At 48.3% G+C, this 21,869-nt stretch overlaps 1 protein-coding gene across 7 annotated transcripts in view; it reads left to right on the plus strand.

The window, feature by feature from the left end:
* Positions 1–21,637, plus strand: part of ALPK2 (alpha kinase 2) — a 158,945-nt gene extending 137,308 nt beyond the window's left edge. For 6 of the 7 annotated variants that reach the window (XR_014816133.1, XR_014816136.1, XM_001925970.8 and 3 more), the window contains 3 exons: positions 2,098–2,315; positions 7,383–7,431; positions 20,850–21,637. Coding sequence is in view for 5 of the 7 variants with exons in the window: in XM_001925970.8 (XP_001926005.6) it covers positions 2,098–2,315; positions 7,383–7,431; positions 20,850–21,066 (484 nt within the window). In the remaining 2 variants the exon portion in view is untranslated. Of the gene's footprint in view, positions 1–2,097; positions 2,316–7,382; positions 7,432–16,657; positions 16,981–20,849 lie in introns of those variants that run through there. The other variant, XM_084977451.1, reaches the window with a different exon arrangement.
* The last annotated feature ends 232 nt before the right edge of the window (positions 21,638–21,869 follow it).

The following is a 21,869-nucleotide window of genomic DNA, read 5'->3' on the forward strand; positions in this document are numbered from 1 at the left end:
CACAGAAGATAAAACGTGAGACCGGAGGTTGGCAAACCCTCTCTATAAAGGGCCAGGTGTAGTAACAATTCTAGGCTGTGTAGGTCCACAGGCAAAATCTGTTATGAAGATACTTTCATAACAACTGAGATGCCTTTTAGACCTTAAAGATAGATGGCAAGTGGGCAGCTGGAGATGTGAGCAGGAACTCAGGGAAGAGGTCTGGGCTAGAGCAACAAATGTGGAAATTGTTGACATATATATAAACTGCATTCAAAGCAAGGAGGTCACTAGGGAAGGCTTGTGGAGTGAAATGGGCTATCCCAGGGCGAGCTGGGCTGTGAAGTTTGGGGATAAATGAGGAACCAGCAAAGGGGTCACAGCAGTAGCCAGTGAGGCAGGAAGAAAACCAAGCAGAAGTGAGTTTCTGAAAGCCATGGGAAAGTGTTTGAAAAAGAGGCGAGACTGTGTCCAGTGCCATCGAGAGTAAGATGAGGGCTGAGAAGCGACCATTAGACACGGTGTTCGCTGTACTCTTGACCGAGGCTGCTTTAGCAGGAAAGCCCCTTTGAGCTGGTTCAAGAGAGGATGACAGGGGGAGCATTTGGAGACAGCTGTGTCTAGAAGTGATCTGGATTTTGACGGAAATAATGTCAGGAATGGGAATGGGCTGTGGGGGTCCACGGGCTCTGTCTAGAGTTATGCCAGCCTGTTGTTCTGCCTTTGGGGATGAGTCTGCAGGAGAAACGTTAGAGAGGGCAGAGCCATGGCTGAACCAACATCCTTGAGCACTTGACAGGTGTTGGGATTCAGGGTACCAGCGGAAGCGATGGTTCAGCTGGGAGCAAGGAGGGCTTCTCCAGGGCAAGAGGTGAGGCATCAGGGGATGTGGCACTGACCTTGGGAGACAGGAATACATGAGGGTGGCAGCTTTTAGATGTTTTTATCATTTCAGTTTTCACAGTAAAACAGGGAGTGAAGTCAGCAGCTGAGACTGAGGCTGCGGGAGGAGGTGTGGGCCATCTAAGGAGAAGGGAGCAGGTCTGGAGCAATCATCTGGGGATGGGATGATGGATCGGTGCAGAAAACATGCAGGAGCTGATGGCTTCCCTGCTTCCAGCTGCTGTTGTCACTGTGTGGCCTCTGTCCCCTCGCCTCTGCCCTCACACAGCCTATTCTACACAGAGGGACAGGATGATCCCTGTCACACAGAAGTTTGATCATGTCACTCCTTGGTCTAAAACCTTCCAATAGCCTCTCCTCCCACTCGGTACAAAGGGCAGAGCTTCGCATGTGGCTGAGACACCCCCTACTCCTGCCCCCAAGGTCCAGCTTCCCATTCCTTCCCATCTTTGCTCACGTCCTGCCATGCTCCCCCTGCTGGCTGGCCCCCTCGCCGCTCTTTGAACACGCCCCACACGCTCCTGGCCAGAGCCTTTTCCATCTGCTCTTCCTTCTACTCGGAAGGCTCTTTGTATAGATGTCCTCGTGGCTCCCCCCTCCCCTACTTCTGACGGGTCTCTGTTTCAATGTCCTTTATTATCAAGGCCTCCTCTGACCTCACTAAATAACAGCTCTCCCACCCCCGGCTGCTTATCTCCTCTCCATTGCTTTATTTTTCCATACAGCACTGAGCAATATACATTTACATGTATTTTGTCTGTCTCCTTCATGCAAACGTAAGATCCTTGAGAGCAGGACCTCTGTTTTCTTTACTGCTATTTCCTGGAAGAGCCTCGGGGAGAGTGTCTGACACGTAGCGGCCACTGAATGAATATTTGGTGACTGAATGAAGGGAAGGATGAATGGAAGGGTCGATATATGCTGGTTGGACAGATTATGGTCACATGAGTAATGGGTCATGGAGAGATGATATAAGGAGGACATTTGTTTCTCTGAGCAATTAAACTCCATCCTGAGGAGTTGCTGACCAACTTTAGAAACAAATAAAAGATACAGCCCTTTATCCATTGAATAATCATTGGGGAGATTTTTAGTCTACATCTCATGGAACTCAGGGGTGTAGCTCCCTGCTTTTCAGGGTCAGGATTGCATGTCCACAAAGTCTGTCTTCCCATCTGAGAACATGATGCGTACCCATGTTCTCTTCCCTTCCAGGATCATTCCTATTTTTCTCATCCATCGACCTGAGAACAACATCCCCTATGCCACAGTGGAGGAAGAGCTGATCGGAGAGTTTGTGAAGTATTCCATCAGGGATGGGAAGGAGATAAACTTCTTGAGAAGAGAATCGGAGGCTGGTCAGAAATGTTGCACCTTCCAGCACTGGGTCTACCAGAAAACAAGTGGCTGCCTCCTGGTCACAGACATGCAGGGTAAGGACAGTGGCTTGGCCTGGGCTCCGGGGATGCTGTGAGCATGTATGTTTCTGGGGGTGTGCAGGGGGAGGGGAAAGAGAGGGTCTGCTAGATGCAGCCTGCAAGCCCCTCCACCAGCAGAAAGTGTCACTAGTGTCTCAATCAGAAACAGGTGTGACAAAAAAGCCTGAAGCGACCAACCAAAGGGAGTAATAAACTACATTTTGATAAATGACAATAATATCTTCCCATTACAAGATTGGCTTTATTGCTATAGCCTCCATAGGCACAGATGCGGAAGTATACGTGAAAATCCAGGTGTGTGCCTGCAGATGAAGGAAGATGTAATCATTCATTTTTAACATGTTGAAATGGTCTCTCACAGTTACTTTAGATTTCAAGCTCCCCTGGTGAATTTACAGCATGTTTTCAATGTATACACACACTTTGGGGAACACATCTGTTGTGTAACGTGGGGATGCCATCATTAGAGACAGCCCTGAGACAAGCTGCAGTCTGGGGCTTCCCCAAGACCACCCTCCCGTTCATTCACTCCCTGGGAGGACTCGCAAAATGCAGAAAAGCCATTCTGTTTATGGTCGCAAGTTTATTATAGTGAAAGGATACAGGCTCACATCAGCAAAGAGAGGAGGCACATGGCTTGGTGAGGGGTGGGGGGCGGGGTCCAGGACAGATGGGGTGTGTGGGGGGGCTTGCAGGCGACCCCTCCTGGTGGAGCCATGGGGACAGTGCTTACTTCTCCCCCCAGTGATGTGGGCCAACATGAACAGAGCGCTGCCAGCCAGGACAGTTCACCTGAGCCTTGGCGTTCAGAGACTTTATTAGAGACCCTTCACTGACTGCCCATGAAATGGACCTCAGTCTCTAGCCTCTTTAGAGAGTCTTATCAGAGCTTCGTGGTTGCCTCTCCAAAGCTGGGCAAAAAACAACCCTTTATTTATGCAAGGTTAATCCTTTGTTGCACACAAGTGTTCAAGGGCAACTATTTGGGGGGTGGGGTGGGGATCCCAGGAAACGCTAGTAGGAGAGTGAGGAAGTGTGGCTGGGAAAGGAGGCTGATCAGGTACCTTATGACACACCCAGTTACCCCTGGGGAAACTCTGGGAGGCTGGGCAGAGCAGTTCTCAGAATGATCACACCCAAGGAGGGAGGGAGCCAAGGGTATTTGTACTCTACCTCCCTTCAGTTACCAGCAGGAGGCTCCTCCTGGTGGGGATAACTCCCCTGCGCTTGCCACCTGCAAGCCATGCTGAGCAAAGCAGGCACCTCTGCTGTGAGCAGAGGAAGCTCTTCGGGCAAAGAGATGCTGGTGGTGGCACCTGGAGGTAGAGCCATGAGCACAGACGTGGTCAGGATGAAGGCAAATAACAGGGCTCTGATACCGTCTGCCTCAGGGGTTTTCCTATTCCTTTTCCAAGTAATGCTTTAAGAAAAACCTGACCTGTAATTTCGTACCCGCTAATGTCACACTGTCATGTACAAAGATCCCAAGCTCTGTGTAGGTGTGGTGAAGAGCAAGACTGCCTATGGGTCCTATTCCCCACACCTCCATTTCCCAGCTATTAGCCTTAGGCAAATCAGTGACCTCTCTGTGCCTCAGTACTTTCCACGTGGGGTTGTCTTGAGGATTAAACGAGAAAGTAAAACATTTGGCACATGGTTGACTTGTAAGTATCCCCTCTTTTTAAAAGCTTTCTCTTGAAATAACCATAAACATGAGAAATTGCAAAAATGTACAGAGAGGTCCCCTTGTGCCTTTCACACGGCTTTGCCTGATGATAGCATCTTGCCTACAGCACACTGTCAAAACCAGAAGGTTGACAGTGGCTCTAAGGCAATTAACAAATTACAGACCTTACTTGGATTTCATCAGTGTTTTGTGTGCACTCATTTTCCCCATCATTTTTGTTTAATCTCTGCAATAATCTTGCAAAAGGGATGTTATGATGCCCATTTCACAGAAGAGAAAACAGTCTTGGAGCTAATGTCTTAATCACCTGCTATCACTCAGCTAATAGAGGGGTCCAAGATTCCAACACACTATTTCTGACTGAACCCTAAGCTCTTTCCACTAAAACTCAAATTTACAAATTGGCGAGATTTCCAAGTATGCTTAATGTGAGGGCCACCTCTAAGGCCAGCTGGTAAGTGCAATGCTCCAGGCTTGCAGGGGAGGCTGATCTGCAAGTTGAAGGCAGCCACATTCACCTGCTTTTTGAAGAGACTTTGCTGTCGTACACAAAAACCATGGTCTTGGAGTTCCGTGGTGGCCCAGCAGTTAAGGACTCAGTGTTGCCACTGCTGCAGCACGGGTTCAATCCATGGCCCAGGAACTTTTGGCCACAGGCAGGACCCAAAAAATGATCTTAACAGTTACTTTATTTCAATTCTGTTCAACTGTTTAGACATCCCTCTCTTTTCTCCTTCAGAATTAATTTTGCATTAAATAAAGTTCTACTGAAAAGCTACATCCTGTAGCTTCACGCACAGCTGACTTTGCTTCTGGGCACTAGTTAACAGCCGTAGTTATGATATCTCCCTGTAAATGACGGGTGTGGTTTAAAGTGCTGGCTCAGTGTTTCATAATGGTGTTTATTTACTCTCTGAGGCTGCTGGGAAAAATCTTTCTACTGTCATCATCATTGAGCCCAAGATAACACATCCATTTTCTAAACGATTCTCACATTTTGTAATTTGACCGAGACACTGGAATTAGGATAGGAAAATCCCAGACAAACTCAAGCTCAAGCATCACTTTCGCAGACTCTTAAAAAGTGACTCTCTCCCTGGTTGCCTTTGCTTGTTGATGGGATTGTGGTGAGTCCTGCAGGATTGTGGGGTGAAAGCTGAGCCCGGGATTTGGCCCTAAGGTCTGCACATGCCTGAGCCCACTGGGGTTCCTCGGAAGCTGCTGCCCAAATAACCAAAGAAGTCAAATTCTGGAGAACAAACTTGTAAGGCTGCCTTTTTCCTGCCTTCTACCAGAAACAACTGTAGACAACTATTATCCCCAACTCACTTTAACAAGCTGCACACTAGCATTTAAATTATCCTGTACAGACAATAACCTCGGTTGAATTGCTGGTAAATTATTAAACCAAGAGAGGTTTCCTTTTGAAAAAACCATATTCTACTTTTCCCACCATCAGTGACAACCAGTAATTGTGAGTCTTGGGGTAAAAGCAGTTCTCCAGATCAGGGACCTTTTGCCAAGTGACTCTTTAAAACTGAACTTCTATGCAGCTTAGAGCTGTAAATTTTAAATACAACTTTCCGTGAAACAAGATGTCCAAAGAGGGCTTTTGCAATTTGGTGGGTTTTTTTTTTTTTTAAAGTACAGTCCTATCATAAAAACTATGTGAAGCATTTCTGCACATGTTCTAGTTGTTAGCAGCTTTGAAAGAATGAGATGAATTAGTCGCCAACTGTGAAAGAGGCTTTTAAAATGCTTGCTGGCTCCCCTCAAGTGCCGAGTCTAATTTGGCTCACAGGTGCACAGCAGACAAGCAGGGTTCTTTGCTTCTGACTAACCAGCCTGAACAGCAGTATGGCCTGCAAAATTTTTTTTTTCTTGGCCACACTCCAAAAAATGTCCAGGTGGACATTGCTGAGTCAGAGCATTAACCCTTCAGCTATCCTTTCCCGAGCCTTGGAAAGACAGTGCTCATAGGAATTGGAGACCCATGCAACTAAATTGCCATAAGATCTCACCCTCAGGCTTGGCTTTTGCCAGGGATGCTATTCCTTCATCCAGAGCTCAAGCTGGCTTCTGGGCAGCCAGGCCCCTCTGTGAACTGGTCACCTGCCAGCCGTGGGGAATACAGTGACCAGAGCCTCGCCCAACTGGGACAAGAATCAGGCAAGAGAAGAGGCAAGACCCAGGGAGCAGAGCGGAGCGCTGTGAACCCCTGGCCCAGTGTGAAAGTCCCGCCACTAGATGGCGTGGGTGAGATTAAGGCCAAGCCAGGGAAACGGAACAGGTGCCCACAGCCATCACCCTAGAGAGGCAGGAACAGAAATGGTATCTACTCTGGCAAGGAGATTCTGCAAAGGCCAGAGGCCACCGACACCCTGGGCATCACAGAGGGTTGCCTTCTTCCAGACCTGGGCAGGAGGGGAAGGTGAGACCAAACTTGCCCTTCCCCGCCTGGCAAAGCAGAAGAGCTTTCATACTCTTTGAATCCCTGGTTCCTGAGCCTTTCTCCCAAGCTCTCCTGCTGGGAAGACAGAAGCAAAAAGACTTCCATGTGCTTGGCTTCTGCCCAAGATGCCTGTGGCTCTACTGAACCAGAGTGGAAAGCTCCAGTAGCTGTTCTGTTGTGTCGGGATTGGTAGGCCCCACCCCGACCAACTTCCAGTGGCTTAATGGAGAGCAGTTGGGATAAGCATCAAAGGGTTAGATTGTGGGTGTGCCCATACCAACAGCTCCAGGCCAGTGGTTAAAAGTGTACAAACAATGCAGGAGTGTTTCCCTGGGTCAAAAGCCAACCCAGAAAATCTTCAGTCTTGAATTGGAAAGCTGCCTTTATGGAAAGGGGAAATCGTGTGTCTGGAGTCTGGCATTGAACTGAACAAATGCCACCTTGAACTCTCTCACTGAACTTGGCCGGCCCAGCCCACACCCGCTCCACCTCCCTTTGTGCAAGGGGTTTTTGCTTTTAATGAAGGGCAGGGAGCAGACCTAAGTCCAGATCAGAGCATTTCTGGGGAGAGATCTCATGGGATGGGCGACAGGCCTCCCTCCTCCAGCAGAGGGGGTGGACCAGGTGGACAGTGGACACCATTTCAGGAGCCATAAAGGGCACAAGTTGTGGGACCAAAGGCCCTGCTCCTCGCCCACCTGACTGGCTGCATCAGAAGCCTGCCTTCCCCATTAAAGTCCCGTAACACCCCTGTGCACATTTGAAAGGCTGTCAGCTTTTGCTGATGGAAATGGGTAGGAAAGTGTGTTTGCGCAGGGAGGGAAGTGATGCTGGGCTGGCATGACCCCTCCCCGCGCTTAGATGGTCCATCTTTTCTGAGGAGCCCCGGGTTAACACATCCCATCTTTCTCTCTCCCTGTAGGTGTAGGAATGAAGTTAACAGACGTTGGCATAGCAACGTTGGCTAAAGGGTGAGTAGAAACAATAAGTCAAGTACATACCAGGTCAACTCTGGGCAGATACTATTAGGCTGAGGCCGGCAAAGGAGAGTTCTTGTCCTAACCGTGGATCACAAATGTTCTTGGGCCGCATTCAGTTCACTTCTCTCACATACCTAAAATATTTATGGACTTTGTTCTCCCAAGGAAACACATTTGTTTCCTAACTTTGAAACAAGTAAGAAATCTGTAAACCCATTTCAAGATTAATGACTACCAGGAGTGCCATGGTGGGGAAACATGCCAGTGTTGTTGGGATTTCTTTTAACGAGGAATATTCCATTTTCTACATTTTGTATCTTCACGATCAGAAGCTTCTTTTGAAATATGCGTCTATTTGCATTTGAGTGCCGTGAATTCAATTTGCATTTTTAAAGGTATTTTCCCCATATTTTTTCACCAAAAAATTCGTTAGGCGGCTCCCAGACTCCCATGGTGATGGTTGCAGGGGCAAATGGCTATGGAAGAGCTGTGATTAGTGACTTCGGTTGTTGGCAATGGTGGTGGTTTTCTAATGCACCCAGGGCGTTGCTTTGCTCCCTGTGGGGTGTGCCTGGTTGGCACTGAGGTAACCTTTGACCGGGTGTCTCTTTAACAAACTTCCCCTTCTCGCTGCTTTGCTCACCATTAGTAAGGAGAAGGCAGGCTATTTGTGGTCAGAGGTGAAAATCACGTTCAGGGTTGGAGCTACCTGGCTTTTGCCCACTGCTGCTGTTTCTAGGACTGTTTATAAGGCGGAAGAAATGGACGGGCCAGTGGCTTGTGTCTTTAAAAGGAGGTTTTATAATGGTTTGGGAATAATGGAGCTGAAATCTCAGCTGATGGTGGCCATTGAAAAGCATCTGTTACTCATAGTTCCCAGGAGTCAGGGCACCCTTCCCCAGGCGGGAGGGGAAAATGTAGATAAGAGCTTTGAGGTTTTCGAGGGAAGGAGTGGGTGGGATGGGATAAGCGAGCATGGAATGGACTGGTCAGGAAACCCCAGCAGGCTCAGGGCAGAGGGACTGTCTGGGGTGTCGGGGTGCCTGGTACTTGCCCTGGGTTCATGAGGGCAGGTAGACGGTGGCCCAGACTGCAAGACCCCCATGAGGAGGCAGTGGGAGTGGCTGCTGTTGGTTGCTTGGCCTCTGAAAGGCATTCTCGAAAGCCAGCCATTTCTACCTCTAAGAATTGGCTGACCCAGGGAGAGGGTCTTTCCAGGCTAGCAAAACCCCAGATGTCAAGGTGTCAGAAACAGAGGTAATGAAATGGCCTCATTAATGCAGCTTACTCTTCAATGGCTGGGAACAACCTGTGTACTTGAACTTTCCGGTTCCTTCAGACCATGGGCATCCACGAGTGTACTGACTTTCAATTAGCAAATGAAGAATGGAGAAAAGTAGAGGGACTTGGAGAAAGGCGACCCCTCTTTCTTTGACCCTCCAAATCAGGAAATGTAATCAAATCAAGAAATGTAATTCATAAAGGTCTCACCGACTACACAAAAGCTTAGCATCTCTGAGTTAAGCTGCAGTTTGAATCTTTTCCTTTTCAATCTGCTCAGGATGATAAAACTTTGTGTTAGACCTGTCTCTGTGCTCCAACCCCACTGCCAAGCAGAGCCTTAAATATCCTATGAGTCAGGGAACTCGGTCATGGCCTTGGGCTTTTGAAGAGAGCACGTCCAGAGCAGGGTGTGCTGGAGTGGGGATAAGAGGGGTTTTAGAGAAAGACCTGGGTTCAAATCTCGGTCCTGCCACTCCTGATTCCCCGAGTGGTAGCCTTGCTACTCGGTATCATAGGGCTTATCTGGTCATGATGAAAAGGGTGACAGTACTTCCCGGTCTGCCTAGGACAGTACCATTTCACATGTGCCATCCCGCTACTCCATCCAGTTAGTCATCTGTCCTGACAATTTCCCCATTTGAAAATAAATTACATGGTACCCCTCTTTTGAAAGAGATTTTTCTGGACACCAGAAGATCATTCCAAGTCAAAGCTCTCCTTTATAAGCTCCATGTTCTTTGTGGGACATCATAAATTCAGTCATTGTCCAGATCTGGTTTGAATGCTGGGTTCTTATCTTACCAGCTCTGTGAACCTGAGACTTGACATTCTCAAAGCCATTGATCTACAGAATGGAGACAGTGTGTGTTGGGGGGAGGTGTCTTTATTTCCCCCAATTCATTTATATCCGGTTTCTGAAGCTTGGTATGTGCTTGATAAATATGAGTTTCCTTCCCCCACCCCCCATGCCTCAGCTGGACACCAGAGCAGGCCAATCCCATGCCATCATTTGAAACAACTCTCCACCAAAACAAAGCAGAAACCTGCCCAAGAAGTTTCAAAAACTAAGACCAACTAAGAGTGTGATTATTTAAGACTTCTTTTAAAAGCATCTTAACAGCTTCCAGGAACCCAGACCATTTTTTTTTTCCCTTTCCAATTTAAAAAGAAATCCAATCCCTTTGGTTTTGTTCTCAGCTTTAATGTGACTTATCTGGCCTGGGACAGCTGCCCAGCACCCATTAGAGCTGAGAGCTAGAGCCCCGTGCAAAATGCTGTCTATTAAGCATTACTTACTGCCTCCCCTCTCGAGGTGGGGGCAGGATGAAAGAGAAGGGAATTCTGAAGCATCTGAGATGTTAGATATTAGGGTTTTAGATTATCGTGTCCATTGTGTTTTCAAAAACTTTTATTTAAACGTTTCCTTTTAAGCCACAATTGTTTTTCTCTAAAGAAATGTTTCTTAGAATCAGTTTAAAAAAAAAACTGATAGAGGAGCCTTTTCTTTTAAAAAGTATTTTAAGTATGGTTGACTTGCAATGCTGTGCCAATTCTGTAGAAGAAAGGGACCCAGTCATACATGTATACATATACATTCCCTTTCTTCTCTTCCATCATGGTCTATCCCAAAGACTGGATATAGTTAGGGGAGCCCTCTCTGATCAGAGGACTGGGGCAGGGGATGCAGCTGGGAGATCCCTTTGGAGGCCCCTGGGAAGCCCGTCCATCTGGCCTTCTTTCCTCCCAGATGAGGAGCAGAAGGTGCAAGGAAAGGCGTGACCTGCTTACAGGCGGGCACCGTGAAGAGTGAGGCATCCTGAGAGACAGGAGACGAGGTTCCATTAAAGAAACTCTGCAGGGAAAACCAAAGCTGCAGAGTGGAGCCCAGGCAATGGGAGAAGCTTGGAAAGGGTTCAAGGGCAAGGGCAGCTTACAGACGGGCGGAGACATCCAGGTGGGAAGCAATGGGGAGTAGGGGAAGGAAAAACTGGAGCCTGGCAGAGGTGCCAGAGGTCTTGCTGAGAGCAGGAGAGGAGACTGACTGCTCAGCCATCATCCTCTTTACTCTCTGCCAGCGCCTGTGCGGGCTTCCACCATCCCCATCGGAAAGGGAGAGCTGCACCTTCTCCTGAAGCCTGGGGAACGGGCACCCTGTCCTAAGAAGCAGGGCTCTGTATAGGCAGTGCTATGTGTTTTTAACCCCATTAGAAAGAACCCCAGGCATAGACGGGAGAAAACAGTGAGGAGGCAATTACTTTAATAATAATAATACATTTAAATCAAAGAGAAAAACTCCCAAATTTAGGATTCGCCCCCCCCCCTTTTTTTTTTGGCCAGCAGTGGTCAGGATCTTTTGCAGAAAGAAGAGTTATTGAGTCATTTAAAGAAAACAATTCTGTCTGTCTCAACCCAAACCATATATTTGGCTGCAAGACTCTCCAGTAAGGGAGACCTGGCTTATTCTCTCGCTCAGTGAAGTCAGAAAGTGTGATAGGATTTTAAGGGTAAATAACCATTTATCATCTTACAAAAGAAAATAGGGAACTCATGATGTATTCATTTTAATGCCACTTTACCTTGTAGTATGATCCTTAAAACAGAAGCATGTCCTGTTTCTCCTGGGACCAGGCAATAGAAATATGTCCGGAAATGCATCGCCTGTACCCCCAACTCCCACACTCTCAGCAATGTTGAGTACCAAAACTTTGTAACAAAGTGTGGCAAATTGGATTGTTGTGAAAACAATCCTTTTTCTTGGCAGACCCTGAGATATTAACTAGACTGTCGAACATATTTCTGATTTGAAATTGGCCGTTTAGAGTTCTCTGAAGGAGAGAAGGGAAAATGTCTGATTTCATAACTGGAGAATTTGTAATTGAACCTAATAAAACCAAATCAGTATAAACCAACACCTGGCTGGGGACCAGGGTTGTACACCTCTTGTGGGTCCTACAGAGACACACCTAACCCCCATCGGCAGCTGTTTCTGGGGAGATGGTGATACTGCAATTCAGCCACCAGAGGGCACCAGAACCAATGCTTTTATCAGCTAGAGTCTGTCCTAAAAATCCCATTTCATGTTAGTGGATTGAAGAAAAACAGAAGTACCTTGAGCAGATTTTTTCCTGGTTTGTAAGCACTGGGCCAAAATAGGATCGATATGAGTAGCCATCAAGGGCACCCCTCCCTGTGGCCACCAGACAGCATCACAGCGCTACCTCTGGGAGAAAACAGTGAGCTTGTAGGAGGCATAGCCCATGTCAGGCGTCCCTGATTTGAAAACCCAATTCAGGAGACCTGCCCAGAATCACAAATGGTTTGCTCTCCACTGAGGGCAAACATGAGTGATAAGAGCCCAAATATCAAGGCAGAGGCATGGTGAGGACAACTGCTTCAAGAAAGCAGCACTCCTGGCACCAGTGTGATGTCCTACAAGCCATGAAACAGGAAAAATGAGCAGATGCCCACATTCCATCAGCCAAGTTCTGGAAAAAAGGCTGTGCCCTCCACCGCAGCTCACCATGGAGCCCTGTGTGCTCTAAGCAGTCAGAGGGGGCGACAACCACCTGGGATGCTTAACCCGGACACAATTCCCAGACACCACCGTGTCTGGAGAGAAAGGACGGAAACAAACTTGTGGGTGGAAGGAAATGGGATCTACTATTCAAGAAACACACCCTTAAAATGGGCTTGGGGCTGGGGGAGCATTCATATGCTCTCTGTGTGTGTGGTGACTGTGGTCAGATGATTTAATGCAATGTGTGAATCTGCCCGGAGGGGAGGAAACAAAGGGATTTGGAACAGAATTTCCTGACACCCTTTAAGCACTTTGCACAGCAAGCTGCTGTTGCTGTAGATCCCAGATGTTCTCACTGAGGGCCAGTCGCACAGGCCTAAGGGACCTAAGAAAAGGCACTTAGCCCTGAAACATGTGCTTCCCATTCTGCCATCACTGTCACCTACCCTAGGAGGCAGACTGCACCCCATTTTAATGAGCAAAGCCATTATGTAGCAGAGTTAGTTGGCCAGGGGCTGATTTCGTTGGCCAGCCTTCTCCGTCAGGGAGGTCTTGGAGGCCCATGATGGGGACATTCACCATTTTCACAGTCTCGGTGAGACTAACACCACTACCAATGCTCTGTGTGTGTGTGTGTGTGTGTGTGTGTGTGTGTGCAGAGTCTGCTGGGTCCAAGAGTCGGCCAGGACCGCCCCGCCCCCGCCCTACCTCACAGAGTGGGCATAGCATGGCAGGCTCCTGTTGCAGCAACCGGAGTTGAAGTCATGGGGTTCCTCCTGCTCCCCAGCACTACTCACTGGTTATCCCTGCCCAGTCTACCCTCGGGACCAGAAGGACTCAGCCAGGCCCCTAGTCACTTGTCTTCCAGATTCAGAGTCTGAACAGAAAGATCTGGAAAGATTGGACTCAAGCTCACCCCCTGCAGGATAGCCTGGTAGACAGTGGGGGGGGGGGGCGGTGAACAGTGAGGATGGTGGTGGTCAAGGGTCAGGATCAAGGGAGCCTGAGAGGATGGGACTCGTGAGGACCAGAAGTGTCTGGAAAGAAGTTACAGATCCTGCAGGAAGGCGAAGCGCAGTGCAGCGGTGGGGCTTCGGCTTACAGGGGTTGAAGAGAGATGTGCTGCTAGAGAAAGGCTTGGGGGGCTTGTCCTAAAGAAATATCTGGTTGAAGGCCGAAGGGAAGGAGCCTATAGAGGCACAGAATGAGGGGCTGATTGTGGGGTACCTTCCAGGGGACAAGCCCCTCCCCGAGGATTTTGGAGCTTGTCCCAGGAGAAAGGTCCCCAGCTAACACTGTCCCATCCTGAACACACTGAAAATGGAGCCTCTCTCCACCCTGGCCTCGAGCCCAGTGCTCCTTTGACGGGGAACCTCAGTGGGGATGCTGCGCTTTTGTCTTACCTGAGGGGCCCCCTCCCCACCTGCAGGTGAACGGAGGGTGGGGCTTTGGGAGTCGGAGCTCTGGGGCAGCGGATGAATCTGTTGCCTCTTTCGGGGCTGGCCTGTTCCTGCTGCTCCATGGGCCTCGGATCCCAACTTCCCTTTCAGATGTTAAGGAGAAGGAGCCTGCTTCCTGTAGAGCCGTGGGAAAAGGGATTCATGGCCTCAAGAATGAACCCATAGACAGTGGGCCCCCTCTCCTGTCCCAGCGCTCACATCAGAGAGCCCCTGGATCAGGGACCCTTGAAACCCCCAGTCCGAGGGGTGCTCAACATCCTTGCCCTCAGGACCAGGGAGCCAGGCTTGTGGGCCTGCCCTTGCACTTCTTTCTCCTTTGAGTGGTCTGGTTTTTTCCAGCCTGGGTGGATGTCGGGGAAGAAAGTGCCAGGGCTTGTTTCCATGGAGGCAGCCCGGCTGCTGCTTAACGGAGGCCGGAGGGGAGGGGCTGTGGAGGCGGCGATAAGGGCGGAGTGGGCAGCCGAGGGAAGGAGCCCGCTTTGTTCTCAGGGAGATGGAGCCTTTGGAGCACTTGCAAGACCGTAACCCGATTTACACTCGGGGTGGCCTTAGGAGGGACAAGCCAGAAGCAAGGTGACCATCGGATGCTGTGGTGATAAGCGGGAGGGCTGGGCTGGGTTCCCGTGGTGTCTCTGGGGCTGAGGGGCTGAGGTCACCTGTCCAAAGGGAAGGTGGTCAGTTTGGAGACAAGTCTCAGGATACACCTGCTCTAGAAACCAGGTTTGGTTACATTATGTCGTCTCTACTCCAGAGAGCCCTGTGACTTTTCCAGCAGCTTTTTCCAGGTGGTCAGGTGAAAACAAGACTCATTTGGGGCCAACCCCAACTTGAATAAGCATAGGCAGTTTCTTTAGTGTGAGATTCATCGGGTTTTTAAAGAGCCCATGTATATTTTGAATGCCCAAGGGCCCAGGGGGAGAGATGATACAGCATTTTCCATGGTACTTAGGCCACAGAATTATTTTTCCAAAGTATCTTGTGTGACTCTTGTTCCTTGGAACATATCTTGGGGAACACTGACTGCCCACAGGAAAAGTGACGTAGCAGGGCTTAGGAAGCCTTGCACAAATGTCCTCTGGCCACGTCCCTCCTCAGGACACCTGCTCTTGCTCGGAACATCTGTCGGTGCTGTTCCCCTGCCAGAGCCATTATTCCTCCAGGGAACATCCTTACAACCTGCCGGGCAGTGGGGAAGATCTCAACCCTGGGTTTACCATAGCCCTTTACTGTAGCATCATGTAGTTATGTTCACAGGCCTGTTTCCCCTGCAAGATACCAGCTTTCTGGAGAAGAGCCACATACCGTATTAGTCCTTTTTAATCCCTCTACAATGTGTGCCATAGAGCTGGTGCCCAGTGACTGAAGAAATGAATGGATAAGAAGAAACGGAGGGTGTTGGTGGAATTACTAGATGGTTCCAGAATGGACCCCTCCTTTTACACAGAGTTGACAATCTATTCCATCTGTTTATACACCTATACCTAGCTTTATTTTATATATATATATATACACACACACCCCAAGCTAGGAGTTTATCTCAGTTCCTCATCCTCCATTCCATGTCCTTAGAGTCATTCCTTATAAATTACACTTTTCTTCAGAAAGGCTCTCCAACTAAAACCTCTGTTTTATGTAGCTTCTGGCTTGCTTCTAAAAGGTTTTCCAGTGTGTGGGGATTCTGCACAGGTCTTTCTTGCTCAGCTTTCTTTTTAATAATTAATGAATTTTGTTATTTATAGTTGTACAGCCATCATCACAACCTAATTTTAGAACATTTCCATCCCACATTCCCAGTCCCCCTCTCCCTCCCTGCCTTTGGTGACCATAAGTCTGTGAGTCTGTTTCTGTTCTGCAAATAAGTTCATTTGTATCTTTTTTTAGATTTCCCATCTAAGTGGTATCACATGATGTTTTTCTCTCACTGTCTAACTTCACTTAGTCTGGCGATATCTAGATCCATCCATGTTGCTGAAAATACCGTTATGCCATTCTTTTCTATAGCTGAGTGATATTCCACTGTATATGTGTACCACATCTTTATTCCTTCCTCTGTCAATAGCCATTTAGGTTGCTTCCATGTTTCGGCTATTGTATATGGTGCCCAACCCAGTTTTCATTAAATGAGTCCTTTATTGAGCTAGATAAGAAATGTGATTTCTTCCATGAAGACACAGTTTGAAGTTTCTGCAGCTTTCCTCTGCCCTCTCCCCTCTCCAGATGTGTTCGGAGGCAGTAAGTTGCACAGGGAAGCCATGATCAGTGAGGGAGAAGCCGGCTATGCTGTAGACTGGTGGTTTTTGTGAGTCTGGAAGGCTTTGCCATTCATTAGTAACATGAAAGAGGAGTTGTTTTTGAACAAGAAGTCAGCCTAGTATGGTTTCCAACACAACACATACTGAGTATTGAATAAATCTGTAATCCTCAAGAAAATATTAGCCAATGGAATCCAGCAACTTATAGAAGGGATCATATACCATGATCAAGTCAGATGCATTCCAAGGTCACAGGATGGCTCAATGTATGCAGATCAGTGTGATGCACCATATCAACAAAAGAAAAGATGAAAGTCCCACGATCATCTCCATAGATGCAGAAAAAACATTTGATAACATTCAACATCGATGCAAGATTTAAAAAAAAAAAAACACTCTTGCCAAAGTGGGTATAGAGGAAACATATCTCAGCATAATAAAAGCCATTTATGACAAAGCCACAGCCAGCATAATACTAAATGGTAAAAAGCTGACTCAGTTTGTGTGGCGTGAAGGCAGGATGTAGAAATAGCTTCCTAGCTCCTCCTAAAGCAGATTGCGACAGTGTGATTTTATGAGGTTGTGTCACACAAATGTCAGGAGCAAAAGAGATCTGTGTTCCAACATAAAGAGGTTTCTGTAGTCAAAGAGGGATGATGTGAGATCAGCCATGCTTTACTCTATCTCCTTTCTTTTTATTCCAGGGGAGATCCCTGGACCAACAGTCTCAGAATCAGCTCAGACCTTATTAGAAATGCAGAATCTTGGACCCCATCCCAGACCTGCTGAGTCCAAACCAGCACTTTAACAAGGCCCCCGCACAATGTGTATGCACCACTCCCACCCAAGGGGCAGGATAGTTGAGAAAAGACTTCATCCGATTGTGTTCAGGAGAATCAACTTACTATTCCATGCCTGAGAATGGATAGGATAAAATAAAGTGATGGGCTAGAAAATGATACTAATTTGAAGAAAAGGATAAAAAGATTCTGTTCATAAAATTCAGTAGAACCAAGGCTTCTGAAAATGGAAATGTGTGATAAAGGTTTCCATGCAGGGTTATTTTTTCCCATTGTGTTAGATTTCTCTGGCTTCCATAACAAATTGCCCCCAAACTGGGTGGCTTACCACAATAGAAATGTATTGTTTCCCGGTTCTGAAGGCAGAAAGTCCAAAATCGGGGTGTTGGCAGGCTTGGTTTCTTCTGGGGGCTTTGCAGGAGATTGTGTCCCCTCCTCTCTGTCACCTTCCAGAGGTTGCTGCCAGTCCTTGACTTGAAGATGTGTGCCTCCCACCTCTTCCCCCTTTGTCATCTGCTGTTCTCCCTGTGTGTATCTTCTCCTCTTAAACAGACACCAGGAATGCAGACACCAGGGCCTGCTCTGCTCCCGTACAACCTCATCTTAATGACAGCTGCGGTGACACGCTTTCCAAATAAGGCCACTTCTGAGGTTCTGAGAAGGACATGACTTTGGGGGAGGGCACTGTTCAGCCTAGGACATCCATCCAACAAGAACAACAATGGCCCGTGGCAGCCAAGGGGACCGTGCTGGAGAGATGCCATGAGGCTTTAGATTTGTTGTCCCCTCCAATCCCGAGGGTGGCAGATGGCTCGTGTGGCATTCAGGTGGGCCTCAAGCAGGAGAGGCACATGTTCGCTTTGCTTGGGTGTACGAACGCTTGGTGTAATTGAACTCATGTCCTTTGAACAAGGCTGGGTTAGCTCATCTAGGAACACAGAGGATGTTGCCCTATTCCTAGGCAGCGGCAGTGGCTGAGTTGAGAGAAGAAGTGGTCAAACAGAAGCCCAGCATCCCTGGCTGAGTCAGAGACCAAATTGAGAAACGAGGAAAAATTTTAATTCTGAAGATAATGGTAAAGTTTGTCTGCACCCGAGATGGCATGGGGGAGGGTCGTCCCATGTTGCCAGGGAGGCCCAGTTGAGAGTCCAACATTAGATGGAGAGAAAGGAGAAACTGAGCAGTGTGATCTGGAGATGCCCTGGGACAAGATGAGGTTTAGCTGAGGATGGAACCAGCATCCTTCCTCTGTTCCCTTGACCTTTATTGAAAGGCCACCTCTGGGCGGGTATTCTGAGCCTAAATTAGTGTCCTGGGAGAGGCCACAGTCTGGCCACAGAAGCTGGGTAGGCACACCCTGCATTCTGAGAAGTGGGTGTTGTTGCCATAAAGATACAGGGAGGAAGTTGGAGAGATTTCTTCTCATGGTGTCAGGGGGTCAGGGAGGCTCCATGAAAATGCACTTGTGCTGGGGCTTGAAGGAAGCTAGAGGCTGAGCAAGGGGCTCCTAGGCTGAGCAAAGCTGCCTTCACTTCTAGGGCCTTTCCCTGCCCCCATGCTTGGCCATCTGTAGTAAAATTGGCCCTGAGTCTCTTCCACTTTACTCTGGCTTTCCATAAAGACTCGAAAGGTGCTAGATTCCTGGGAAGAGATCTGGGCCCCCGGAGGCTACTCAAGAGAACTGACCCATCGGGGAGCCCAGAAGTCATCCTCCTTTGCCCACACTCAGCCCTTTCCACCTCGAGGGTGGGAATCATTCTAAAAGGGCTCATGTGTTACGCAGCATCACACATTTGGCTCAAGAAGTGACTAGTCAATTGTCTGGGAGGTCATAGTGTGAATCCGTGATTTTTCTCTGCAGAGACTAAGTCTGAATGTTTACAAGCCTCAAGGCAGCCTGAGACAGGACAGTGACTTGTTCCCAACGTGCTTAAACAGGGAGGCTGCCCCTGCCTTTGATCATCATCGTTTGCCTGAGAATCTCAGGACTCCGTGTGAGATGTGGGGCTCCCCCCACAGCGGGATGGGATCAGGCTTTCCATCACCACTGACAGTCACAGGATGCAGTAGCCTCGCCTCCTGCTGGCGATGCTCAGGCACCAAGGAGAGGCAGGCAGGTTATTTGGGCTGTTCTCATGGTTCTCCTGCAGGAGAAGAAAGAGATGGAAGGAGAATGTGGTTGACAGCAGAATGTTGTCTACCCTGCTAGATTCCACGCCCATCTTGGGCTTTTTCTTCAATCAGGGAGCTTGGCTTTTAAAAACAGTCATTTTTCACCAGAAAAAGGACTGTGAGCTGCTGGGGAGGGGGTTGAGGGGAAGAGGCATCCTCCTGCAGGGAGGAAGAGGGGGCAGGTGGGATTAGTAACAAATGTGTCAGGATGGATCTGCTCCCTGGGGTTTTGGCTTCAGAGATGAAAGGAACCCTTCACATTCTTAACAGCTTAAAACCCAGTTTGGCTTTCCTAGGAAAAAACACACTCCCAGCTCGTTCATTTTGGGTTTGTTGACCTTTCCGGTTCCGGCCAGCAAAAGAAGGAGGCCAGGTTTCTTGCATCATATTAGTTATAGGTTCATTGTGATACCAACGTGGCAGACTCTTTGCCAATTTGTGTTTGGCCCTATGAATCAAATACAGCCAGCCCTCGCTCACACCTGCAGGACCAGCTTCCTAGTCGGGCAGCCTGTGTAGTCACACAGGGCCCCACACTCAGACGGGCCCTGGACCTTGTTTAAGGCATCTTTCACTGTTGTCCTCTTGAAAGTCTTGCTAATTGCTGCCCAGGGAACCCACGTTTTCATTCTGCACTGAGCCCTGCAAATCACTTGAGTGGTCTTGTAGGCCGGGCACACCCTTGTCTGCCCTCTTTACCGGGCAAAGCCCATCTCCTTCCATCTCAGCTTTAGCATCCCTTCCACGGGACACTCCTATCACTGTACCCATTATAACACTGACAGGATGTAGCCCAGCAGATGTTAATTGAATGCCATCCACTACTTGTCATGCACTGACCTCGGTGCTGTGGATGGATTGTCTCATTTCACCCTCTCAGCAACCCTTCAACCAGATTTCTTGCTGGATCCTGGGGAGACTTGACGGCCTGGGGACATGTCTACTCAAGGAGGACTCCCACCTCCCATGATTGAAGTGTGAGAACATGGTCATTGATGATTTGAATGTGAAATGGCCCAACCCAAAGAACAACCCCTGAGACCACTCCGGGCAGTGGGTCGGCAGGGTCCCTCCAGGAGCCCACCAGAGTCAAAAGCCCAGACTCTCTGCTCCTGGGGAGAAGGTACAGTGTCTCCCGAGAGCACCCTCCTGGGGAGGAAAACTCAGGCTGTGTCCGAGGCTCGTCTTTTACACCCGCTTGCTTTGTCAGCTCAGGCTGACCCCAGAACTCAGCCTACATTCCTTCATTGATGAGTGGAAAGGTCAAAACTCAATTTCTTCCAGTCCCAACGTTAGTTCTAGACTTCCGGGTGGGATGGGGTGTCTTTCAGATCACCAGGAGATCTCATTTTTGTCACAATGGTCCAGCACTTGTCACTATGACTGAAAGGAAAAGGGTTATAAAATGTTGACATAGGAGCTCCCAGCATGGCGCAGTGGAAACGAATCTGACTAGGAACCATGAGGTTGAGGGTTCAATCCCTGGCCTCCCTCAGTGGGTTAAGGATCCGGCATTGCCGTGAGCTGTGGTGTAGGCTGGTGGCTGTAGCTCGGATTAGACCCCTAGCCTGGGAACCTCCATATATTGCAGGTGCGGTCCTAAAAATACAAAAAAAAAAAAAAAAAAATGCTGACATAGTAGGACTGTTGGCACCTGGAACTCGTGTCTGATCATAGTCTTTAGTCTTTCCTGCACATGCACACTGGTCTTTGCCTTTACTTCATTCCACATTTTTTGTTTTTTTTCTGTCAATGGTTGTATCAACCATGTGGCCATTGTTGCCTAAAGTGGGAATAAATTTATTTTCCATACACCATCAGTTTTCTTCCCCTCTGACATATTTTTAAAAATACTGGTGAAGGGTCCTGGGTTTGTTGTTTTTTTTTTTTTTTTAATTACTCTTCCCTCCACCCAAACTCACAGGTACAAAGGATTTAAAGGCAACTGTTCCATGACTTTCATTGATCAATTCAAAGCACTACACCAGTGTAACAAGTATTGTAAGATGCTGGGGCTGAAGTCACTTCAAAACAACAACCAGAAACCGAAGAAGCCAAGCATTGGGAAAAACAAAATTCAGCCAAACTCCACAACCGTGAAGAAGCTGGCATCTGGGGCCCCAGTGGAAAAGAGAACCTAACATGTCCTGTTAATGGACAGTCACCATCTGGCAGCACACAGCCTTGTGGGGCGAAATCTGAAAACACCCAGAAGGGAACACGTAGGCTGCAGAGGCTCGTGTGATCACCCCCTTTCCCAGCTGCCTGTGCTCCAAGTGCCTCCACAGCCGTCACCTGCTGTCCCCGCTGAGATGATTTTTGGAGCAGGAGTTGTGACCAGACCGAGGGAGAGACTGAACTGTCCGTCTCCAAGAAGTCCATTTTGTCTCCACCTTTAGCATTGGTGTAGTGACCTCACATCATGTGTCTGTGTCTTTGCACGTGGTTGTCTTGTCAAGGACTTGGTCCTGAGCAGGGTCTGTCCACAGCCCACATCCTCCCCGTCCCCATGCCTAACCTTGGGATTTCTAGACACTTCTAGCTTCTCTAGCAACAGAAAATGTGAATCCCTTCATTGGGTCAAGCTGTTGCACTAGACTCGATTTTGCTGTTGTGGCTGGAGGGGGCTCCCGAAGCGTCAGGCCATTTCCCATCGTGTTTCACAATCCAAGGATAATGTTCTGTTTAATTAAATTCATCTTTAGACAAAAAGCGTAAGGTGCATATATTAGCATAAACACTAGTTCTTTGGAATTGGTGCCCTATTCCACATTTCCCCTGGATTAGTAATTTAATTTCCTAATACGTCTACCGAAGCACAAAATACTTGCATCTGGGTTGTTCCCTTACCTTATAGGTACTACTTGGGTTTGATCCACTTTCTCCTTTGCTCTCTAAATTCAAGCTCCCTAAACCCAGGGCTGCCCCATGCGGGATAACTCTG

Source organism: Sus scrofa, chromosome 1 (genome assembly GCF_054392235.1).
Source record: "Sus scrofa isolate SSC_HxYL_T2T_F1_AM1 chromosome 1, Sscrofa_HxYL_maternal_Yorkshire_Landrace_v2.0, whole genome shotgun sequence".
Lineage (NCBI taxonomy): Eukaryota > Metazoa > Chordata > Mammalia > Artiodactyla > Suidae > Sus > Sus scrofa.